General features: G+C 40.1%; 2 protein-coding genes across 10 annotated transcripts in view; both read right to left on the bottom strand.

The window, feature by feature from the left end:
- The window catches only part of zgc:109889 (uncharacterized protein LOC553542 homolog), a 44,969-nt gene extending 36,532 nt beyond the window's left edge, over positions 1 to 8,437 (bottom strand). For all 3 annotated transcript variants that reach the window (XM_042400316.1, XM_042400315.1, XM_042400314.1), the window contains exon 1: positions 8,118 to 8,437. The gene's annotated coding sequence lies outside the window, so the exon portion shown is untranslated. The remainder of the gene's footprint in view (positions 1 to 8,117) is intronic.
- A 4,546-nt stretch (positions 8,438 to 12,983) lies between these two features.
- htr2cl1 (5-hydroxytryptamine (serotonin) receptor 2C, G protein-coupled-like 1) overlaps positions 12,984 to 23,512 on the bottom strand; it is a 131,298-nt gene continuing 120,769 nt past the window's right edge. For 6 of the 7 annotated variants that reach the window (XM_042400932.1, XM_042400929.1, XM_042400930.1 and 3 more), the window contains 2 exons: positions 23,236 to 23,468; positions 12,984 to 17,834 (listed from right to left, as the gene is read on the bottom strand). In XM_042400932.1, coding sequence (XP_042256866.1) covers positions 17,262 to 17,834; positions 23,236 to 23,468 — 806 coding nt within the window. In that variant the 3' untranslated portion in view covers positions 12,984 to 17,261. The remainder of the gene's footprint in view (positions 17,835 to 23,235; positions 23,469 to 23,512) is intronic. The other variant, XR_006093451.1, reaches the window with a different exon arrangement.

Below are 23,512 nucleotides of genomic sequence, written 5' to 3' on the forward strand. Positions count from 1 at the left end.
GAAAGGGGGTGAGATTCTCCCTCCGCAGGAAGCTTCGCTCACCGGCGTTACATCCTCCATTTTTTCTGCTCCCTGTGGTACGAAACATCAGAGACCAGCCAGGCTGCTGAGCGTGAGCCTGCTGTGTGGAGTTTACTGACGTTACGCTACGTGATTTCTGGTTCAAATAAGTTCACGTTTACTATAGATACTCGTCACCTGTGTTTAGATTGGATCCAGGGCTGTGATTATTATTTTTATCAATTAATCTATATATTTTTTTCTGTTAATTGTATATAAAATATGCACAAGAGCCCAAGATGATGGCTTCAGATTGCTTGTTTTGTTCCAAGAACAGTCCATAACCCAATAATATTCACTTTATAACAACACAAAGAAAGAAAAGAGGCAAACCTTCATATTTCAGAGGTTGTATTCTGTGAAAGTTTGTCATGAATTATTGATTAATCCATTATTAAAACAGTCGGATCATGCATTTCCTATAACGCAACAATGGCATCTTTTCTTAGACTCTGCGTGCCTGATAAACGCCCACATTTTTCAAACTTGACACTCTTGCTTGTAGCAGGCTGCCTGTCTGTAAATGTATCATCTCACAGCTCAGGCAGAGAAACGCACAGTGAAAATGAATTTGATGCGTAAAATCTGTGGTGAGGCTCTTTAATTACATTTGCGGTTGGTTATGGTTCCCTCCAGCGCACGAACATCTAACTGTGCTCCTAATAAACTGAGTCTGGACTGAAAATTTAGACCATACAGATACATTTATGTACAGAATGACTCAGATAGTGAGGCTACCTTTCAACCAAAAGGGGTTTAAGGGTTAAAGCCGTCATATCAATAAGCATCGACTCTACTGAAGTGCCCCGGAGCAAGGTACAGAACCCTAAACGCTAACCCTGACATCTGACTTCCCTGTGTACGGGGGCGGGGGGGGGAGAGAGATTACAATTCCCCCACAAGAATCAATAAAAGTATCATGTTGAATACGCTGGTTCATTTTAAACACACACACACACACAAAGGCCAGAGATCGACGACCGGGGTCAACGCTGGATCGATGGCTTCCTCAATAAAAACCACCAGCAACACCCGCACGTGAACACCCTTTAGCGACCGTCGCCACGCCGAACCAGCCTCATCGATCACCTCGTGCCGATGACTGATACCGGAAAAATCGCTGAGTAAGACTGACTGGAGAAAATGTGGAAGGTAGAAATAACCGATGAAGACGTGGATGTTGAGAGAGAGAGAGATAGAGAGAGAGAATTTAGCATGTGAGCACGTCTCTTTTTAAAATAACAGCAGCATTTCTTTTTTTTTTGGCTTAGCGACGTCCACAAAGCACAGACAGGCACAAAAGGAAACACACACACACACACACAGTCACAGAACAGCAGATTGAGGTACACAGTGAGCTGATCAGTGTCATTGTACAGTGTAACACCCACGCCGATGCGTCGTCAATAGACTGGCCTTGCTTGCACTTTGCATCATCCCGCCGAGAATAAAAACAACAAAAGCCAGCGCAGTTAAAGCAGCGAGGTCAGACGACCAGGTGGAGGAACGATTATAAACTGCAGATTCTGGGAAAAAAAAAAAAAAAAAAAAAAATACACAGTCTGGCGAAGTTCCCAGCTGCAAGAGACAAAGTGCATTAGCAAATATATATTTCCTGACAACAGTAACGCTGAATAGTTTCTCCTCTTGTCTGCACCTGAAGGACTTTGATAGAAGAGTAACTTTGCAACGTACAATTCAACTGCTGCTACAAAACTTATTCTCAAGTACTTTTCATTTGGACTTTTTATTACTTATTTTGGACAGTTTAAAAGAAATTTTCACTGGCTTCTCTATTATGCCTCTTGTATCCCTGTATTAACAATTACTTCTGTAAATACACGCTCTAAATAAGTAAAAATGTTACTTCTGTATTATATTAACATTGCATTGCTGTTGGCTAAGGCTGGGCGATATGGACAAAATCATGTATAACAATATTTTTGACCAAATACCTCGATATTGATATTGCGACAGTATCGTAGGGATGACGACTGGTGCTTTCACGAAATATTTACACAAGAGATTTTTGAAATATAATCTTCAGTAATGAGGATATAATGACTAAGTGGGTAAAAACAAATAATAGAACAGCTAGAACAGTCTGGTATGGTTAGAAAGTTACATCAATTTACTGTAATGTAGCCTTTAAAACCAGGAAAAGACAACACTTATATCATATTATGATATTACGATATCTAGACAATATCTAGTCTCATATCATGATATCAATATAATATCGATATATTGCCCTACTGTTGGCTCCAGATAGTTTGTGTTATATGTTTTATTAATATATCTATGATTGACAGTGACACATAAGTCTTTTATTTGAGTATACAGTATAGATCATTACTAGATTGTTTATCATCTGTTTCACTTTCTGACAATCTTCTACATAAACTCAGTTGAAGACGCATCTGTTCACGTGACACCAGAATCAGAAATCAGGATAAGAGCTTCTTCAAGTTCCTGAAAGCAGGAAATGATGTTTGACTTCTTTCTTCATACGTGGATAACCAAGTTATCCAGATTAGACAGATTAAACTGGATGGTTTTAGTTCTTCGCTGTTTTGCTTAAAATTCATCTGGAACTGTTGTCATAGCAACAAATCCTTAAAAGTTCAGGCTTATTGACAGTTTAGCTAAACATTGACCAAGACATTTTAGAGTGAAACCCAAACATACTAAAACTAAATGTCAGATACAAATGTCTCATTTAATTAGATTTATAATGAAAGAATGTTGATATAATTATGATTTAAGAGGAGAACATTCAGCTTATTGATAAACTGTTATGATCTTCTTATAATGAAAAGTTAAAGATACATATACATGATAAAATATACGACATTCAATTCAAGAACTAATCCAAATTCAGTTAAAGACACTCTGAATAAAAGACATGTTCAAGGACAAATGGAGGCAGAATATTTGACATTTAACTTAACATTTGAAACACTAAAACGTATTTAATTATTAACCGTAGGACTCGCTTTGTTGACACATGTTCATGCAATTAAAACTGCCTTTTGAGATGATTTAATAAGGTTTCATTTTCATAACAACATCATTAAACAGTCTAACCACATTCACTGGTGATGTCTAATTGTTTAACAGTGATGAGGAAACACTGCGGAGCACAATGACACCAGTAACAAAGCAGGAACACACAATACTCCATCTCCACGGATCTAGTGAGAGTTCCCAACACAACTACCTCATTTAACTGGAATCACATGATCAGCACTCGGCCAATCATATGACTGCTGATCATGGCTTCAACCCTTCACTTGTTTTACCTTTGTTATTCAAGATAACTTCATCCAGGATCAACAAATCAATCCTCAAAGACCCAAACTAGCTGGAACAGGATTATTTCAGCAGCTAACGGCGCGTTAGCCTGAATTAGCTTAGCCACATTCGAAGAACGACAGTGTGAAAGTAAACACACCAGTTTTATAGGGCTGGGAAAGTTTAAACAGAACTACTTTTTATCTCAAAATCAAAAACATAAAAAAATATCCAAAACTTAAAAGCTCAAATCAATTCTACATCTTTAAAAAGCAACTTAAAATCTTGTTTTTCTGACCTCCAGCAGTTTAACACTGCAGTGAATGGAAGTGGAAGTGACATCAGTGTTGGGTGTGGTTACAGTTGCAACCCATATGTGCACTTTTTATGTGATTACAGCACATTTCAAACTACTCTAATGGCACTGATTTCTATCTGTAGAAACATATGACAGCTGTAGGGAAAACGGTGCAGGTCTACGTGTTGCTTTCAAGCCATTCATCCAAGTAAAAATGACAAAGTCTATACTTAGCTTTCACCACATAACCATTTTTCTCTATCTATACATCTCTCAGCGAGAACAGGGTGTAATACATGAAAGACCGATGACAGACAGATCCTATTCAATGTATTAGATGGTTATTCAAACTATGAAAAGGCCCTGCAGCAGATCCCTAAGTGGCCACATCACTCAGTCTAAGTGCAGCCCGAAGAGGCTGCCGTATGTCTTCGGAGTTAATTCAAACCATTAGAAACAACGAGACATACTGAACATGTGTCGCTAAAAAACAAAAAAAAAAGGGGGAAATCCGAGGAAGGCAGTTTGAATAACACAATCATATCCGACTTCCTTTCACCTGGAAACGTTTAAAATAATAAAAAAAAAAAGAAATTAGCCAGATCTGGTTGAAAGAGGAGGCGAAAGAACAGAACATACTCTTCGGGGAGGAAGAAGAATACAGAATATCCATGAGAAAGAACATGCATCTGCAAAACCTATAATGTTCCTTCCTATACCGGCTCAACTGTTGACTCCTGAAATACAGATTACTGTGAAAACACACCGCTCTCCTCTGGAATCCTAATCATCCTCTGTGAGTCAAACGGCAAGCTTTAAATCTCTACCGAAGACTCAGCAAGGTGCTGGCAGACATAAAAATACAGCACATCCGCAATGAAAGGTTGTTTTCAAGTTGGCAGACATCCATTTTTTTGAAATTATACAGTGGACATTTTGTATATTTACTGCTTGAGTGATGAAAGTAAAAGCCCCCTCCGAAACCTCAGGCTTAAGTACAAAACATTAAAAAATGAGCAATGTCGACGTGATATTCATTCGACATTCAGGATGCGGATGGATTTTGTGCTGTGCAAAGACGGTATGTGTTGTTTATAAAAAAAAAAAAAAAGGGAGAAAGAATGGTGAGAGCTTCAAAAACACATCTAGAGTGAGTCAGAGTCACAAAAGAACAGAAACAGACAAGAAAAAAAGAGAAACACTGAGGCGATCAGGCCTGTTTTATGCTGCTTTTTGACAAACTTCTCTGGTTCCAGCTTCTTAAATGTGAAAAATTTTGTGGTTTCTTTAATCTTCTATGAAAATAAACTGAATATCTTTGGGTTGTGGACAAAAAAAAGACATTTTAGGTTGTATCTCAAGACTTTGGGAAACAGTAATCACCATCTTCTGACCAAACAACTAATAAATTAACTGTGAAAATAATCTACAGCTGAATAAATAATGAAAATGAATTGTTAGTTGCAGCCTTACACGACATTATTTGAACTTTTTAGGAAGAAGAAAGACCTGCTGTCCATTAGTCAGCATTGTAAAATAGAGCAAATGATCTCATATGAAATGTTTATCCTCTCTTTGGTTTGTTTATACCCATTAAAAATGCAACATCACCACTGATCCCCACTGGAATGCAGACAAAAAATGTAAATAGAAGCAAATGAGTAATTTCTCTGGGAAGAAAAAATGGAAATTGTGCCACCAAAACGACCCGAAAAAACAGAAAAATCCCCTTTGTGCCCTCAGCAGAGAACACGCCTTTGTCAACCAGCACAGCATCACCCTCCCTTTGTCTTTGCTTTACTCCCTGAAGTTAAATGTGTGTATGTGTGTGTGTATAGTTATGCATCCATGTGTGTATTAGCGCTGTGTTCCTGTTTGAGAGTTTATGCTTGTTTAGCGCTCAGCCGTCTTCGCCCTCCTTCCTCGATGATTCGCTTATGTAAGGAATCAGCACAAGCTTGTCTGAACACTGTCTCTTATGAATACAGCTCTGTACTGTACAGCTACACACACACACACACATATACACACAAAGGAAACCTATTATCTAATCACTCTTCACCCAGGCCTGGAGTCTAGACTTGAAAGGACTCGGGTTGCTGTTGACCAGAATTGGACTCAGTATATTTGTTAATGATAGTTGTGAAATTTTGGAGTCGTTCCACTTCCTCGACTGTTTAAACTGGCAAAGCTCTTCGCATTTATCTACTGTCCAGTTTATCCAGTTATAATATTAGCGTTGTGTCAGATTCCCTGTGTGGCTTGTATGTCCATGTACAGCAGTAACATTAGAAAAATTAAACACACAGTGACTAATGTGTACCCTCTGAGTCAGCTCTGCTTGGTCCCAGAGAGCCGGATTGAACATTTTTTTAACCATAACTTTCCCTTTGATGATTTCAGTTTAAACCGGCTTTGCGAGCAGGTAATTGGTTCATAAGGTCGTCTTAAAATGATGACCTACCTCAGAGAAGGACTTAAGACTTACTTATGAAGCGTCCTACACTTACTTTCAGTAAGGAGGAGGATTACTCTTAGGACAGAGGGTGAGGTCGTTGTTTAACAACATCGTGCCACGAAGTAGTAGCAGTATGATGACATGTTGTAGTTCTCTTACATAGATATATACACGCCATTTAGCCTTCATAGACTGTGAAAAACAAAGCTACTCACATGGGTAAAAAAGAAAGAAAGTAGCCTGTTAAGTAAATTAAAATAATAGGTTTATTGCAGCATCTCTTTCACTGTCCAATTCCCATTTTGCTACACCTCCTGTTAACTTACAGTACGTTCCTTTCAAAATAAATGTAAGAATGAATTAATGAAGTTGAGATTCGTTAGTTTATCCAGCCGAGGGAGCATGATTGTGTTCATATAAGTTTTAATCTGCTCTCACATGCGCAATATCTGTATAAGCGGATATACTATAGCAAAGCTAAAAAAATAAAAACTTTTGATTGGGCGGTGAGGGGGTAAAAATGATCTTTCATCACGTTTGTTCTCATCAAGCTTTCATGAAACATCTCTCCTCTCATGGAATATCTGCCAGAAAACTGCTAACAAGTTTGGACACCTTTGAAGCTCCTAAATACTGGTGCAGATGGGAGTTAACAAAATGCTTGTGTTCCAAGTCCTAGAAAAGTAGGACCTTTTTATTCTGAAAAGCTTGATGAATACAGCTGCAGAGGTCAAAGTTGGCTAAAGACCTGGTTAAGATCTAGCATCTTGCTCAAAGACATGACAGCAGGGAAGCTACTTCCTATGAAATGGGTTTAAACCTTCATCTGGTAGATTGATGGTCTCCCAACTTACCCTGCAAGTATCTGACAAACGGTGGCATGAAGAGGAAGGCAAAGCTTAATTTAAACCCACAAAAAAAAACGTACTAAAATATGTCTTAACTTGCATTTAAGGAAAATATAAAGTGTGTGTGTGCGTAATAGTGGAAGGAGTTGAAAGCAGTTTAGGACTTCACTGTATTACTTTGATGATCTGCTGTAAACGTCAACTTTGCCGTTATGTCTTATTTATATTAGACGCTTTCTAACAATATCCTCATGTGATCAGTTTTCTCTGTTTGGCTCTGACGGACGAGTGATTGATTTCTCCCTGTTTCACCTTTGCAAAAAAAAACAAAAAACATCATATTGGTATAATAATCTGCACTAATCCCACCAGGTGTCTGAGGTCACCTCCCATTTAAATTTCAGCAGACCTTTGCACCAGCTGAACAAGGCAACAACAATCAGCAACAGGAGCAACATCAAGAGCAATAAATAACACATTCATTCAGTTTGTGGTTGAAATGAACACTCATTAGAGAATCCAACAGGTTTGAATCCATATCTGCGGTCAAAAAACACATTTTACTGTAATACATGTAAATATACATGCACTCTTATACCATGCATGTAATTTCCAACAAGACAAGATTAAAATATTTGCATCAACACATTTTAGTCCATTCATTTTTGCATCTTAAGACATGTTCCTACACAGAACCTTCACATGAGAGACATCTTGCTTGATCAGTATTGACAGACAGGCAGCATTGCTCTCTTTTTTTTCCCTAGTCGACATACAGCCACGAGCTCGTTCCCCTGCCAAATCCCATGACACATTCAACCAACTGGTGACATTTTGTTGCAGGCGGAACGCAGAGACACCTGACCAGCCAGCGCGTACGTTAGGAACGACGGTCACGATTATACAGGAGGAAGAGGAGGAGGAGGGGGAGAAGAAGAAGAATGGAGAGAAAACGGGAGGCTTCGAGCCCTGCAGATAAATAGGGTCTAATTAATAAGCATGCAGTTCCGTCAGTGCGGGTGCGTTGTGTTGTGCGTGTGTACGATGCAATAACAATAACAAACGCGCCCTCTCTCCCCTCCCTGTACGCGCTCCCCCACAGGACGCATGTGTCCACACCATTGCTGTCACATGCAAAGCCGATTTGAAGCAGATTTACCTGGCTGCAGCCTCTCCCGTCACCACCACCACCACCACCACCTTCTTCTTCTTCTTCTTCTTCTTCTCTCTATCGCTTATTCAAATGATTCGTCCCTTCCCTCCTGCTCTGCAATTCATTTCAGATCGTTCGCAGCTCGGAAGGCTGGGAAAGAAAAGAAAGATAGATGGATAGATAGATAGATAGATGGATGGAGGGATGGATGGGTGGAGGTGGAGGAGGAGGAGGAGGAGGAGGAGGAAGAGGAGGAGAGGAGCGGAAGCCTTTGAAGTGAGGAAATCTGGGTCCCTGCTCGCATCCCAGCTGCGTGGACTGGATTTATGTCGTTTCCAAGGCAGCGTCAGTCGAGCTGACGAGCGTCAAGCTGGTATTATAGAGGCAGCATACTTCCGGTGACATTATCAGAATAAAACACCCAATTAAAAGTCCTTACTAAAGAAAGTAAAACATACTGTAGTCTCACTGACATAGTGTGTACATGCACACATACTATAGTCAAACCAAATGCTTACTTGCAGAACTGATACGTGCAGCTTCCACATCAATTAAATATATAAAGAAGAACTTATAAACGCATGTGCAGAGTGACGTGTTGCAGGATGTGTATACTATAAAAAAAACCTTTCGGAGATTGGGATGCTTATCTTTAATTCCATTAAAAGAGGACAATACTTGCTATTTGAAAAGACATGGATTTGTATTCATATTTGATACAATTAAAGGAAATAATCTTTGTCTTATTAATGAATATTGTAAATATTTTCTTGCACTAAAAGAGATTACCAGTTGTTAAAAATCCCTCCCAGACATATTTTAAAATGTATAAAAACAATCAGTTTTGAATATTAACTTGTGTCTGAAAAGAAGAACAAAACAACAGGAACTAGTTAGAAATTCTTGCATCTGCTCTTTCTCCCTTATTGAAAAATCTACGAATATACAAATATGGAGGCTTCAGGTTTCCACATCACACTTGTGTAAGTCACCTGTTGGACCAGGATTGGCTTCCAGGCTAGTTGTGATATCACAAATCTTTCTCAGACTTACACACCTTAAACTTAAGGTGAGAACAGAGAAAATTTCCACTTTGAGCAGATGAATGTGGAAACAAACTTCTGCACACACATCATTGTGCACAGTGAAGTTCAAACAGCCAACTGAAGTAATAATAACACATTTTTGAGAGGAGGGGGAGTTTAAAGACGAGGAAAGACAACCAAACACTAAAACATTGTGTGCAAAACCTCTGTTAGTCATCATTTATATTGTTTTATTATCTTTGACTCTTTACATTTTATTTCCTCTTCGGTATCATGCAAATGAACAAACATATTGTTGAAATAATAATCTTAATAATGAAATTTGACAGTGATATCAATGTCTAAAGAAGAATGAACATGAAGAAGATCTTTGTAGCTTTAAACTCAAGTATTTCAAAGTAAATTGTCAAACTTGCAGTAAATTGTTATTAGGTTATTTGCTGATTATATTAGGTTAAAGCAGAGTTACATATGCACACACAAAGCTGAAATAAAGCGTTTTTATGTGTCATCATACCCACCTACACTTCAGCACAATCATGGTGCTTTATATTGAAGGCTTACATGTCTTAACCGCTGGTGTTTCTACTCGCATTTGCTTGACGCAGCCGTCGGCTCAAACAAACCAGGGGAGATGCAGCAAATCGTTGTAACGGCGCATGCGTACACGAAACGCTCCGAGATTCACCGGTGACAGCCGAGACCACCACCCACTCAGTCGAGCAGCATGGATGAGCAGGCAGAGCCGCTGCAGGCCTGTGGGAATACGGCACTTACATGTAAACACATTTGTGAACTGGAGGATCATTTCGCTGTAATTAATGAACTCGAGATGAAGAAGGTAATCACCAGATCTGTTTTCAACCCAGACAAACAAGCTGATATCACTTTCCACCTGTAAGATTAATGAAATGATGCTAGATAGGGAGATAAAATAGGATTTCTGGAATACAAAGGATTTGAAATTAAAAAAGGAGAATGGAAGTGTTTTCAGAAAGCGCATTTTAATAGGAGTAAAATGTAATGGACGTCTATTTTAATACAGAGCTATTTAAACAGCACCTAATGCATCTATAAAAAAAACCATAACACTTGAAAAATGTTGTATATCTGGAGTGTAATGTCTCTCTGTTTGTATTAAAACAAAAGAATACTGAAGTGGGTGGACTTCAGCTGGAGATCAGCTGGTGTGGTGCAGAAATGTTGACCGCAAAGGAAACAATGACTCACATATGAATAATCAAGCATCTCTTGTAAAGTCATGCATGAGGTTGAGGTTGTGTTGCACATTACCAGGCTATAAAAAGAACTGTGGTTGCATTAATAATACATTTAATCACACTGATAAATTAGCTCACCTCAAACTGTAATCAGCAGTTTAATTAATCAGCAGAGGGCATTAAGCAAACCCCAATAAAACCCTGGATTGTTACATTTGTTCAGACTACAGCCTGTAAAGTGGTTCTTGTATATTTTTCTACCTTCCACACATTAAGGAATACTGGCCAGTTAGACAGACTTACTATGTTTTAACAACTCCACTAAAAAAGTAGGGGATTGCACGTATGTACTTGTGTACCATGCAGAGAAACCACCCTGGTTGCCCTCACAGACTCCTGCAGTTCCTCAAACGTCGCCACACAGCGGCGCTGTTGCGTCATGTTTGAGACACGCATCTTATCTGCAGGTTGTTGGCTCCTCGGCGTCTGTCGCTGTCCCTGGTGCTGATTTTAACGACGCCGCAAACATCATGTTTATGGACGCGCTTGTCGCTGACCGTGGTGCTGATTTCATTAAGAAGCTGCCGAGGAGGCTTAAGAAAAAGGAAAGAAGCGTCTCAAGGACTGAATGATCCCTTTTCCTGGACATTCATTACTATTACTAACAGTATGATTACATTTCAGTTATATATACCTGTATTTTTCTTACATTATCTCCCATATGAAACTAATATTAAAGGTTAAAGCAATATCCAAGCTGTTTCCCAGCAGTGGAAATTCAATAAAACGGTCTACAGGTATATAATATTATACATATTTTTGCAGGGGGGATATGCAGTAACTTGTAGCATGCAGTCATTTATGTTTCACACATTTTATATTCTATATAAAATCTATATTTTCACACTTGGGACACCTACAGTGCAGCTCCTACAGTAGATACCCTGTGGTGAAATACATTTCAGAAGCTCTTTCATCAGTATTGATCAGTTACTGACCAGGGAATAAACACACACCCTGATTTTAAAACAAGGATGTTTTGAGGATCTAGGTTTGCATAGTACTGCAGAGAAAAGTGACTTTGACATTTTCTTTCTTGTTTTCTGTAATATTTGTGGATTTTTTTGCCTTGATTGTGATTCCTATTACTCTTATACTTCACTCTGTGGTGCCATCATGTGGCTTGAAGTGGGCATCACACCTGGTTGTTGAGATGTGTGAAACTACAAAGCGGTGGGTCTCTGCTTTTTTTTTTTTAAAGGTGCAGCGAATAATATGACCTTTATCGACTTCTAGCAGCTGCCAGTAGGAGCAACAGCCACACAGAAAAAGTCTTAGCACAGTTTTCTGGGACTTGTTGATTAAAAAAAATCATATTTTCATTACAGATTAGTGCAAGTATCAGTACAGCAGAGATCCAACAGAGATATTAAGTGAGGAGGTAACACTGTATTGTAAATATTCACATAGAAAATGTAATAATTATTACCTTTTTGGCTTGAAGGCTTTATAATCTTATGTACAGCACCATCAACATTCATTGTTAAAGCTGAAAATTCATGTGGGGGTTTCGGAGCCTCTTTAAATTTGAATGAGGGAGGTGTTTCCCTTTAATATCCTTTTGAAATTAGTCTCAACACTTGGTGAGATCATTTGCATGAATTAACAGCCCTGCAAAACCTTCACGGACCTATTTTGTGGTCATTTCGTGCAATGAGACACTAGGGATCCTGCTTAATGCCCCTTTAAACAATTAAGTGCTACTTAGCACACAGTAGGCTTTTATATGGTATATGTGCAGTTTGTCCTCCAGAACTTACACAGTGTATAGACTACATACAGTAAACTTTATAAGACCGCAGTTAACAACATTCTTTTAAAAATCTACACAATGCTGTATCTTAACACTCTGTTTTTATATGTATCTAACTGAGCAGTTCACAAAGTAGAAAATACATACCTTACTTTGCCAGCATGGGTACTCATTGTACTCATATCATAAGGGTTTTCTGTATGGGCTCAATGAGCAGAGCGTGACGCTAAAACAAAGCCAAGGCTGAGGGTTTAATTAGCTCCAGGTTCAGCTCTATTCACGGTACAGTGAAGCACTTTGGATAAAAGCTTCCACTGATTGGAAGATGTTCGCAGTAGAAAATAATATAATAGCAGAGTGGAGTGAGTAGCCAGGGACCTACTGTTAACTACTGTTGTTATCAAATATTCCCCAAATTACACAGCGGGGTGTGTAGCTGTTAATTATCAGAGGGGAGGAATTTCAAACAATTCAGTAACTTTCACCATGAGGATTGTTGTTCTGCTGCTCTGTGGTTTGGTACTTGTGATTTGCTCAAAGAAATGTTCCCTCAGGAGGAGCTGAATCCAATTTACACGTCACCTCAGCCACTTCCACATTCAAAACACAATTTCGTTATTTAACGATTTCCCTGACACTGTGGAATAACTTGTTTGTGTAAGTTCAGCAGAGTCAAGTTCCAAATTTACCATGTGGTTAATATGAAAAATAAGACAACTGGCAACACATTAGAATAATATTTTAATAAATAAATAGCAGCATCACACAAAAAAAAGAAAATATACATTATGTGGATGATGGCATAATAATTGTATAAACTCAAGAAGAGGTGTCATAGACAAACATTCACAATTAAAATGGTATAAAAAACAGCTACTGCATAACAGAGGAAGGTTCAACACAGAGAGAGAGATAGCTAACTCACGAGCGCTGGATCGTACAAGAGTGAGACAAACCTGATCCGTGTCAGTGCAAACCAGCATCGCAGGGTGTTGACGCCTCAGTCTCAAGAGGAAACGTTTTATTCAGCGTAGGTGCACTGGAGACGTCGGGTTTGTCAGACTCTTGAACAAGCAGCAGCTCCGGCTATTCTCAGAGCCATTTAGTGACAGAGTTGCATGTTTGGGAAGATAAGTGAGAGGGAGTTATTAGAAAACACTTTGGATGATAAGTGTCCTGGGATTTCCGGTTTTTGGGGTCGGTATGAAAAAAAGTTTGCTTGCTGTGCCTTAGAAAAATCAGCATGTTGAGGTATGCTTACATTTAGATTTTGTGAGTTCTTCTGATGAGGTATTATTTTAAATTTTGCCACCTAGAAATCATGTTTTTCCTAGAGAGGAAGCTTTGCATTGCACGCGTTCGTAATGATTAATGCATTACAGGACTTATTTAGTGCAACTGTACTATATTTAAGATAATCTCTACTGCAGCTTCATTGGAAATACCTTATTGTTACATAAATATTTCCATGTTTGCCAGTTAATGTTTAGAGTAAAAAAATATATCAGAAAACACAAAATATAGCCAGTAATGCAGTGAACATAACAAGTTTTTCAAAACTGTGCCAAAGAATTTCTCCTTGTGCGTATGCTCCTATTGTTTGAGCAATAAACATCTTACTCATAGAGTTAGATTTGTAAATGTAAGCTACTATATAATCTTTTGAAACACTCCTTGCATGTATTGTTGCTTAGCAACAAAAAAACAAAAACAAAGTCCTGGAGGAGGAGGGGGAGGGGGGGGACAATCCCAAATGAGCCCTCCTCAAATGTATCAAAATGAAACTCTGCCAATAAACGGCTCCAACTATTTCAATACACACCAGACCTGCATCGAATTAGCTAGTTGAAATCCATTCAGATCATTTCTCAGAGTGATTGCTTTCATCTGTCCGGACCGCGAGCCAAACGGGATTGGCATCTGCAGGGACGAGCCGATTCAATCCATTGTGCCAGACACAATCGATAGAACCCAGAAAAAGTTACTGAATCAATCTCAGGTAGCAATTTGAGCCGGGTCTGGCACATACACTCACACACACACACACACACACACACACACACACACACACATACACACAGGTACACGGGTAACATATAGTTATTACATTGTGACGTACTGAGTTGGCTGGCCTGGCTGTAGCTCTTTCCTCGCTCACACCTGAACGGATCAAACACGACCCGTTCGGCAAGTCCTCTCTTCTCTGTTTTTTTTTTTTTTCTTTCCGTTTTTCTCTCGTTTATGTCGTTATTGTTTGTATTTTGATGATTTGATGAAGTGCCTGCAGGAATTTCATGCTGTTTGCAATGTGCACTTTGTTGATTGCTCTTTGTTTGTTCTTTCTTTCCTTCCTGCGCTGTTTCATTCCTTTCGAGTATTAAAAAGAGAGGGAGAACAAAAACAAAACTAAGTGAGGCAGAGAGGACCTTTTGACCATCACTTCAAACATGCACAGTATTTGTAGGCCAAACCTCGGTGCTGGCTTGCCAACATTAGCTCATGTAGACCTCCCCCTGTGGAGAGAAAAGTGGTACGAATGACCACTGTGTAAGTCTGTAGCTTACAAATAGTGGATACAGTACACAGAGATGCATATAATTAGAATAAAAAGACTCCCAGTTCTTATGTTTCATTCTAATTGTATGCAGATGCAGCTGCAGACCTCAGGCTCCGGATTCGATTGGTCCACTCCAGGCTTTGACCTTTGCTCTATGACCTTAAAGGGGTAACAAAGGGTTGTACATTCAGGTGTTTTGGCTGTCTTATGGCTGAAGGGATTATTACCAAAATGAAATATTGATCACTAGGGCAAAGTGACACCTGCTGTGACAAAATCATTTAAGATGGAAGGAAAACCTACAAAAGGTTTAATCCTTTTTTTCACCCTAAAGCAGTGTACTGTAGATATTTCAGCTGATGGTGGAATGGTCGTCGCCTGTCAGATGTTGATAAATGTGGGAGGGCAAGAAAATCAGCGTGACAGAGCTGTGAGGGTTACTGATCTGTCTTGATAGAGTCAGGGGTCTCTCTTATAGCGTATTGACTTTTTGTCCATCTTATGCGACAGATGAAATCTAAGGGTATTCGGTCTTTGAGTCACACTGCGGCATCTGGTGACTCAGGCTGAACAGATTGTAAAAGACGAGATCAAAGAGACTGATTTAGAGCTTTTAACCAGTAATTATTGATCAAACCTGCAATTCTCTGAGATATTGCCTAGTTTTTGTCTTGAACCCATTATCAGAGCGTTCATTGAAGCATTAATGTTCCCTCCTTCCTCTTTGGCATTCACCGTACTGTCTTAGCAAATTTTGGCCAGTAGCATAACTGGAAATTCATGTTGCTGAAGGATTTTTGGATGAAAAGGACTGATCTGATGGCTGACCTTGTATAAAAATCCTTCATTTACAAAGTAAACGACAGAGAATTTCTTGTTCATTCAAGAATATGTCCTTCAGAAATAAACAGCCTGGGTTATTATTTGAAGATGACATGAATACATCTAATAATATGATCTGCAGTTTGCTGACTAGACTTGTGGGACAACAATCTTAAGGAGAGATTCACTGACTTTGATTAAACCTTTTAATACAATCTGTGTCTACAATCTAAAAAAATATTTCTTAATTCTGTTTTTCCCTCATCTACTACTCATCCCCCCTTTATCAGTGAAATAAATTTACTACATGTGGTCAAATTAGTCAGCTCATAGCTGACCGGTCAACTGTTAAAGCCTATCCAATGAAAAATGTAGGAAGTGGTAACCGAATTCACATATTTTCCGAATATAAAGATGTGTTTGTGATTTGATCACATTTGAGGAAGACCAGTAAGTTTTATATTGTTTTATGAAGATGACTCAGTGATAACGATGGCTATATGATGAAACTAACAGTGACGTTATGGCTGATGTCATCAGATCTGTCGTTCCATTTAAGGATGACATCTGGGAAACATTTGTGCACCCTTACATCAAAAACTTTTTTTTTTCTTCACATTTTTACTTTTAGATTGTTTCTTTTTATTGTAAACTTTATTGGTTGTTTTCAGTAAAAAAAACAAACAAACAAAAAACTTTCAAAGAGTGTATCGATCAAGGGAAGCAAGAGCCTGACAGCTGTGTTGGACCAAAGGCCTGCGCCATGCTTTTAGCTGTTTTAGCCCCTTTGTCCACTTCAAGGGGAGCAACCTCTCTGTGTCATGTGACCACCAGATGGCACTGTGAGTCCACTAGAGACCAGTGGTCGTTGTACATTCTTTCATCTTGGTCCTCTCAGACAAACTTTCATTGCAGCCTCCAGAGAGTTTCGAGAAAATCTCATTTCTGTCAGCTGAATAGTTTCATTATACATGCTGGAAAAGTTCATTCAGAGAGATTTTATGACTTTTTATGAATAGATTTGGTTTAGTTTGCTTGGTGTGGAGAGAGTCCCCATAAACCATAGCTCAGACTGCATTTTGACTCTGTGCGAAGGCTTGAAGTCATAGTTTGACCCCATTGACCTCAGCGGTCGGTGCTCGACTCTGTAACCTGCATCAGTGGGACTCTGTTGAGGACGGCGTCACGTCATACCAGGTTAACAATGAGACAAAGCTCTTCACTGACTGTTTCGTAACGCACTTCTTCCCTGTCTGGTTCTCAGCAGGCACCTTGGTCCCCTTGAAGTACACCACATTTTGTGAACACTGAGCACAATTACAAATGGATAAGAGTCTAAGAAAAGCCTTCATTCTCTATTTATGGTATGAAAACCAACATTTTGGCACCAACTAGAAGGCAAACACAATTGAAACACTGGTTTTCATTCAAAAATATTCCCACTTTTTTAGCCTCAGAAGCTGACTCCTCTCATAATCAGATTTCTTTGACACATTGAAGTAAGTAGTGCACTTCAGTGTGGGGATAAGGCTCCTCAACCAAGACTAGTCCTGTCAATATAAGCGTACCCACTGCAGTTTTACAGTCAACTAATGAAAATGCTCTCGGCTCCAAGCACCAGCCCATCGTCACGCTGCTCAGCTCAGTGTCTGCAGGTTAAAGAAAAGACATAAAACAGCAAGAAGCACGCAATCACACGCTGCTAGTGTGTTCTGTGGTGGCCGGGTTGTAGCTGATGAGTGACAGCTCATGCTCCATTTCCGTTTCTGGCTCTGTTTCTGACAGCATGCCGACGTTGTGGCATTCAGAGAGGCTCTGCAACATGCCTCCAATTTGTGACCCGTCATCTGTTGTGTCCTCTGGGTCCACTGTCAGCCTCCCGTTGTCCCCCCTACTGCCGTTGCGACAGTTACTATTGCGATCCACGCCTGCTTTCCCGTGACCACCTGATAGAAGAGGGGTCACAGCGTGCGACGGGCACGGTGGGGGTACCAGGAGGGTTTTGCAACTCTGTCCGGCTGCGTTGGCCCCCACATTGTACTGGCACCTGATGTAGTTGGAAAACGCTCTCCTGTAGGTCTTATTGAAGAGGGTGTAGACCAGAGGGTTGACCCCGGAGGAGATGTAACCCACCCAGACAAAGACGTTGAGGAGGTCATGGAGCAGCGACTCGTTGCAGGAACCGCGGCACAGAACGAAGGTGACGTTGGTGATGAAGAAGGGACACCACATGATGAGGAAGAGGAAGAAGACAATTCCCAAGACCTGAAGGAAGACAGAGGAGAGGAGAAAAGTTTAAAAAAAAAAACAGAAGCGGAGAGGGAATGAAGAAGGAGGAAGGAAGAATAGGGAAAAACAAGAAAATAAAAAAGATGGGAAGAGATGAAAACAAAATAGAAGAGGTGATTTGAAATGATACAACAAAAAAATCATTCTTTTAATGGCAAAGAGGAGATGTAAAATTAACAACTGGAATAAAAACAGGAAAAAATTAAAATGCCTTTTTCAAGTGGCTAAACCTCTTGAATGCTTTCCAACTGAAATGTATGCAGCATACATACAGCAGATTGATGTTTTTTAATATCCTTGTAAGTGTGCCACTTCTGCTGGGATTTTCATTTTTGATATTGGTATTAGAGTTCTTTTCTGTGTGGAGCTGCTGGTATGAAATGTTTGCAATAGATATACTGTTGTACTGGTTGCGGCTTTCATTACATAGTAGCAGGAGTTGGTTGTTCTTGACATGGCGAGACAGATTGTAGACGACACTAAGCCTGTCTGGTCTCATGAGGTATGAGACTGTAATGCATTACCTGGAAGACAATATGGGAGAGGGGACTAACAAATCAACTCCAAAATACACTATAAAGCAGAAATGGTGGAACGTTGGCCTTGGGGCTAGTAACCCCAACCCATAAAAAACATCCATGCTACAGAAACATGATGAAAACCAAAAAAATCCCAAAGTCTTGGAAAGGAAAACTCTTCAGTTTCCCAAGCTAAAGAGAAAATGATGATGCACATGGAAAACTGCAAGGAGAAGGTGCGTCTGAATCTTCTAACACCTACATCATGTATGCAGGAGGAAAGAGCAGTAATAGTGGGGGAGATGAGGAGGTACAGAATATCTCTCCTGGGTCTGTGTGAAACCATATAGCTCCGGTCAGGGCAGGTTAAACTGGCCAGTGGTGAGTCCATTTTGTACTCAGGGCACCAAGAAGACTCTGCACCACATACGGAGGGAGTATGGTTCATGCTATCCAAAGAAGTCCAGAGGGCCCTCATCAGCTGGGAGCCCATTAACTCAATGATCATTACAGCAAAATTTCATACTACACATAAGAAAATAAACGTTCAAATAGTACAATGCTATGCCCCCACCAATGATGCAGATGATGAAACCAAGGACCACTTCTACAACCAACTACATCACATATTCCAGACCAAAAAAAAAGGACATCATGATTTCAATGGGAGACATGAATGCGAAGATATGGGGAAAAAATAATGGGAAATAATGGGAAAGCAAGGGCTGGGTACCATGAACAGTCTATGCAGTCTATGCAGATTTGTATTTGTGTATATTTTGACTGTTTATTTTTGATTACTACACACCAAACAACACCAAGTCAAATTCCTTGAATGTAATCTGATTACCTACTTGGCATTAAAGCTGATTCTGATTGGTTATCAAAGGTTCGGTTTTCCCACACAAGGACTTCCATAAAGCAACATGGGTTTCCGCCAACCACACTATGGAAAATCAGATTGACCACATCTGTATCAACCAGAAGTTTAGTAACTAACTTCTGGATGTCAGAGTGAAAAGGGGAGCTGACAGTTGGACCATCACCTAGTCATAGCAAGGACACAGCTGAAACTCAAATGTATGAATCCCAGAGAAGGAAGAATCAAATCCAGCATACAGCAGTTTCAGGATATAGGCACATTGGAACTATACTAGGTCACATTACACAACTGGTTTCAAGTACTACAAGACCAAGAAACAGAAACCAAAAGATCACTGGAGGAGATGAGGAAAGGTCTCAAGACCAAATAAAGGAAACATGTGAAGTGGTAGGGAGAAAAAGACAAAAAGCAAACCTTGGCTATCCACAGAGACATACACGAAAGTGAGTGAGAGAAGGGAACAAAGGAGGTACTAAATAGAAGTAAAACTAGAACAAAAAAGGCAGCAGCACAGAAAGAATATGAGGCAGCAAACAAGGCAGTGAAGAAAGTGTCAGAAGGGACAAAAAGAAGTACATCTAGGATTAGTGCAGGATTTAGCACAGCAGGCAGAGGATGAAGCAGGAAAAAACAATCTGAGGGAACTCTACCTAACCACAAAGAAACTCACCGGCTAATTCAAACAAGCACAAGTACACATTAAGGACACAAAAGGTACACTCCTCACAACCAAGGGAGATCAACTTCAGAGATGGACTGAACACTTTAGACACCTGATCATCAGACAGCACCCTCAACTGACAGCAGATACTCCATCAGCTGCTAAATCTGCTGGAGATAAACTGCAACCACCGCACCAAGATGGAGCTTAGAAAGGCCATTAAGGTCTTGAGGGAAGGTGAGGCAGAAGGGCTAGATACCAGCTGAAGCCCACAAGGCAGACACTGAAATCTCCCCCAGCATGCCTAACCATGTCACAGGGGCTATCTGGGAGGAAAATAAAGTCCTGTCGGATTGGAGAGATGGCATCATCGTAAAGATTCCCAAGAAAGGAGACCTCAGGGGAGTGCAACCCTCAGATTTTCATTGAGCAATCCATAAAATGGGACTCTCCTGTCAATGTCAATTTCATAGATTTTGAAAAGGCATTTGACAGCGTCTATTGTGAGACACTTGGGAAACTGATGGTGAACTATGGCATTCATCAGTATCATCGAGAACACCTACCAAGGGCTGCAATGTCAAGTTATTCATGATGGACGCCCATCAGAGGCCTTTGAGGCCCTGACTGGCATGCGGCAAGGATGTCTGCTCTCGCCCTTCCTCTTCCTCCTCTGCATAGATTGGACTACAGACCAAGTAACCAACAACAGCAAAATCGGCATACAGTGGAGCCTGGCCAAACAGCTAGAGGATCTAGAGTTTGCTGATTATATAGCACTACTTGCATTCACTCACCAACAGATGCAAGACAAATCATACATACTAGAAAGAACTGCTGCTATGTTTGGGCTCAAGATCAACACACCAATAACAAAAGTCATTAGAATCAATAACAAGAACAATTCACCAATCATGGATCACAATCAACTAGAGGTAGACAGAGGTAGACAGTTTTACATACTTAGGGAGTATAATTACTGTGGACGGAGGAATGGAGGACAATGTCAAAGCCAGAATAGGAAATGCAAGAAAAGCATTCAACATCCTAAATAACATCTAGAAAACAAAAAACCTTGCACTTAAAAACAAACTGAAAACTTTCAATTCAAACGTCAAATCCACTCTGTTGTACGGATCCGAAACATGGGAAATTACCACCAACATACTCAACAAACTACAGACATTCATCAACCGCTGCTTCGGACGCCTCCTGGGAGTCTACTGGCCAGACACTATCACCAACATCAATCTATGGGAACGTACCAAGCAAGAACCATTAGAACTTGAAATTATTGAGGAGGAAGTGGAGCTGGATAGGCCACTCTGAGAGACACACTCAGAAGACACAATAAAATTATCACCAAACAGGCACTAACATTGAACCAACAAGGCGAGAGAAACAGAGGAAGACCTAGAACCACCTGGAGAAGAAGCACAGAGCAGGAGATTAAGGCTGAGGGGCTGTCATGGCAGCAACTAGATCAAAAGGCACAAGACCGGAGGGGATGGAGGGCTTTTGTCGATGGCCTATATTCCTTAGGGAATACAAAGGCCTAAGTATGTAAGTAAGTATAAAAGTTCTTTGGTCTTCATCCAACATGAATTTGAATTCAGCTAAGCCACCACTGAGTGGTCTCTGAGTACCCTCTGACTCTGGCAATGCTTCATGCTTTCTGACGTTGTTTAATGCGTCTCTCTGGATTTGATAATGAGTTCTTCTAACCATTTAAGATGAGACATTTGAAACTCTCAGTGAGAAAACATCAGGGAGTTACTCGGAAGAACAAATCTTTTTTGGTCATCAAAGTCAGACAAATGAAACACATTTAGTCATAATGACGCTACACACAGAGCATGAAATATCGGTCCAAGTCTCCAAGATGAACTACATTTGGAGACAGAAAAGCAACATGAAATATACTAGAACAGAATTTTATATGAATGTATTTTTTGGGGATTTTATTGTTTGTTTCACTACGCTGGACATTTGTACATTGCGGACTCAAAACTATAATACACAGAAAATGATCGATAATCTCTGCAGTTGTTCTCTTTTAGCTCTGTGCTGGTTTTACAGCCTGCAACTCTACTGTTTTGGTTCACTCTTACTGTCCTCATCAACCTTGTTCCCAACAGCAGCACGCAGCTACTTCTCAGTGAAAAAGCTCTGATAAATCCTCTTTATGCTACCTGCCCAGCACCAGACGCCAGACAGACAAAGTTAGCCGCTAGCTAGTAAACAAAGTGGAGACTGAATGAATGCTAATGTTGCTCTGTGTGCTGACGTGTATGTGTTTGCTTATGTGACAACCATATCAACTTTATGAGGTCATAATAATGTTAAACGTGGTCAGGATGAACTTATTGTGGAAGTCTGCCTCCATGTGTCCAAAAATAAATTACTAAATCAATAAAATAGTGCTACTAGCACTAGCTCTTCTATATAGTCAGTAGTATTGATAGTACTACTATTCAATCTGTTTCTCTGATAAATAAAGCATCAATGTGAACATTTCTCCCATCTGTTCGTACTGATACCAAACAATACTTAATTCACTATTATAGAAGAAACATTAACTTGTTGTTCTACAAAACCTTCCTTCAATTAAACAAAATGATGCCAAACTTAACATGAGGCTGCAAAGAAGTGTTTCACTGCCCTCTCTGGTTGGCATTACTGCTGGATGTGGGTAGGTGGAGTTTAAAGTGTGCTCTGTTGTACCTGCAACCACACCCACCAGTGATGTCACAGTGCACCAACCACACCCTGGAGTACCCCTCTACATCACTGCAGCAAGATGAGAAGTTAAACCACCGGATATTAGCAAAACTAAGAGTTTCAGCTGGTGTTAAGTTGTTCATTTAAGCAAAATTGAGTAACTTTTAAATGAGCAAAAAGCAAATTCCTTCTCATCAAAACAAAATTAAATTTCAAACTTCTCTGCTGGCAGAGTGTGTGAATATGATGCAGATCGTAACGTTAGCTGGACATATTGTATGTTATATATGGCTTCAGTTGTCACCCCTTCTGAGATGAGACCCTTGCCTGCTGAATTAAATGCGCCAGCAGATGCAGCTGTTGCTACTGCTTAGTGAAAGTTAGATAGTCCAATATCACCTTTCTGTAATGTGACACTCTGTGCTCAGGACACATTTTGTTGTTTGGTATCATATATTATTAGTGCTAGGGGTGTATTTATCTGTTTATTTCCAAACTGTTGGGCTGTACATTACTGCTTGTCTGTGAGCCCTGAGACAAATGCACTTTAAATCACATGACAAGCAATGGCTCAGCACCACACTTTATTCATACCTTGGAGGCCCGCCTCTCGTTCTTTATGGCCTGCATCATCCCCCGTCGCCCGTGGCAACCTGATGTGTCGCTCCGCCCTGGCCCCGTGGCTGGCGAGCTGAGCTGAGATGCCACCTCGGAGCTGGGAATGATGCTTATGCTGTCTGATTTGGAGGTGCTGAGCACTATGCTGGGCTCCGCCCCTTTCAGGCAGCTCAGGGTGTTTCGTCTGCTCTGAGGGGGCGGCGGCTTCTCTGTGGGAGGGGAAAAAGAGGTACCATTTAAAGATGTTTTACTA

This window comes from Thunnus maccoyii, chromosome 22 (genome assembly GCF_910596095.1).
Source record: "Thunnus maccoyii chromosome 22, fThuMac1.1, whole genome shotgun sequence".
NCBI lineage: Eukaryota > Metazoa > Chordata > Actinopteri > Scombriformes > Scombridae > Thunnus > Thunnus maccoyii.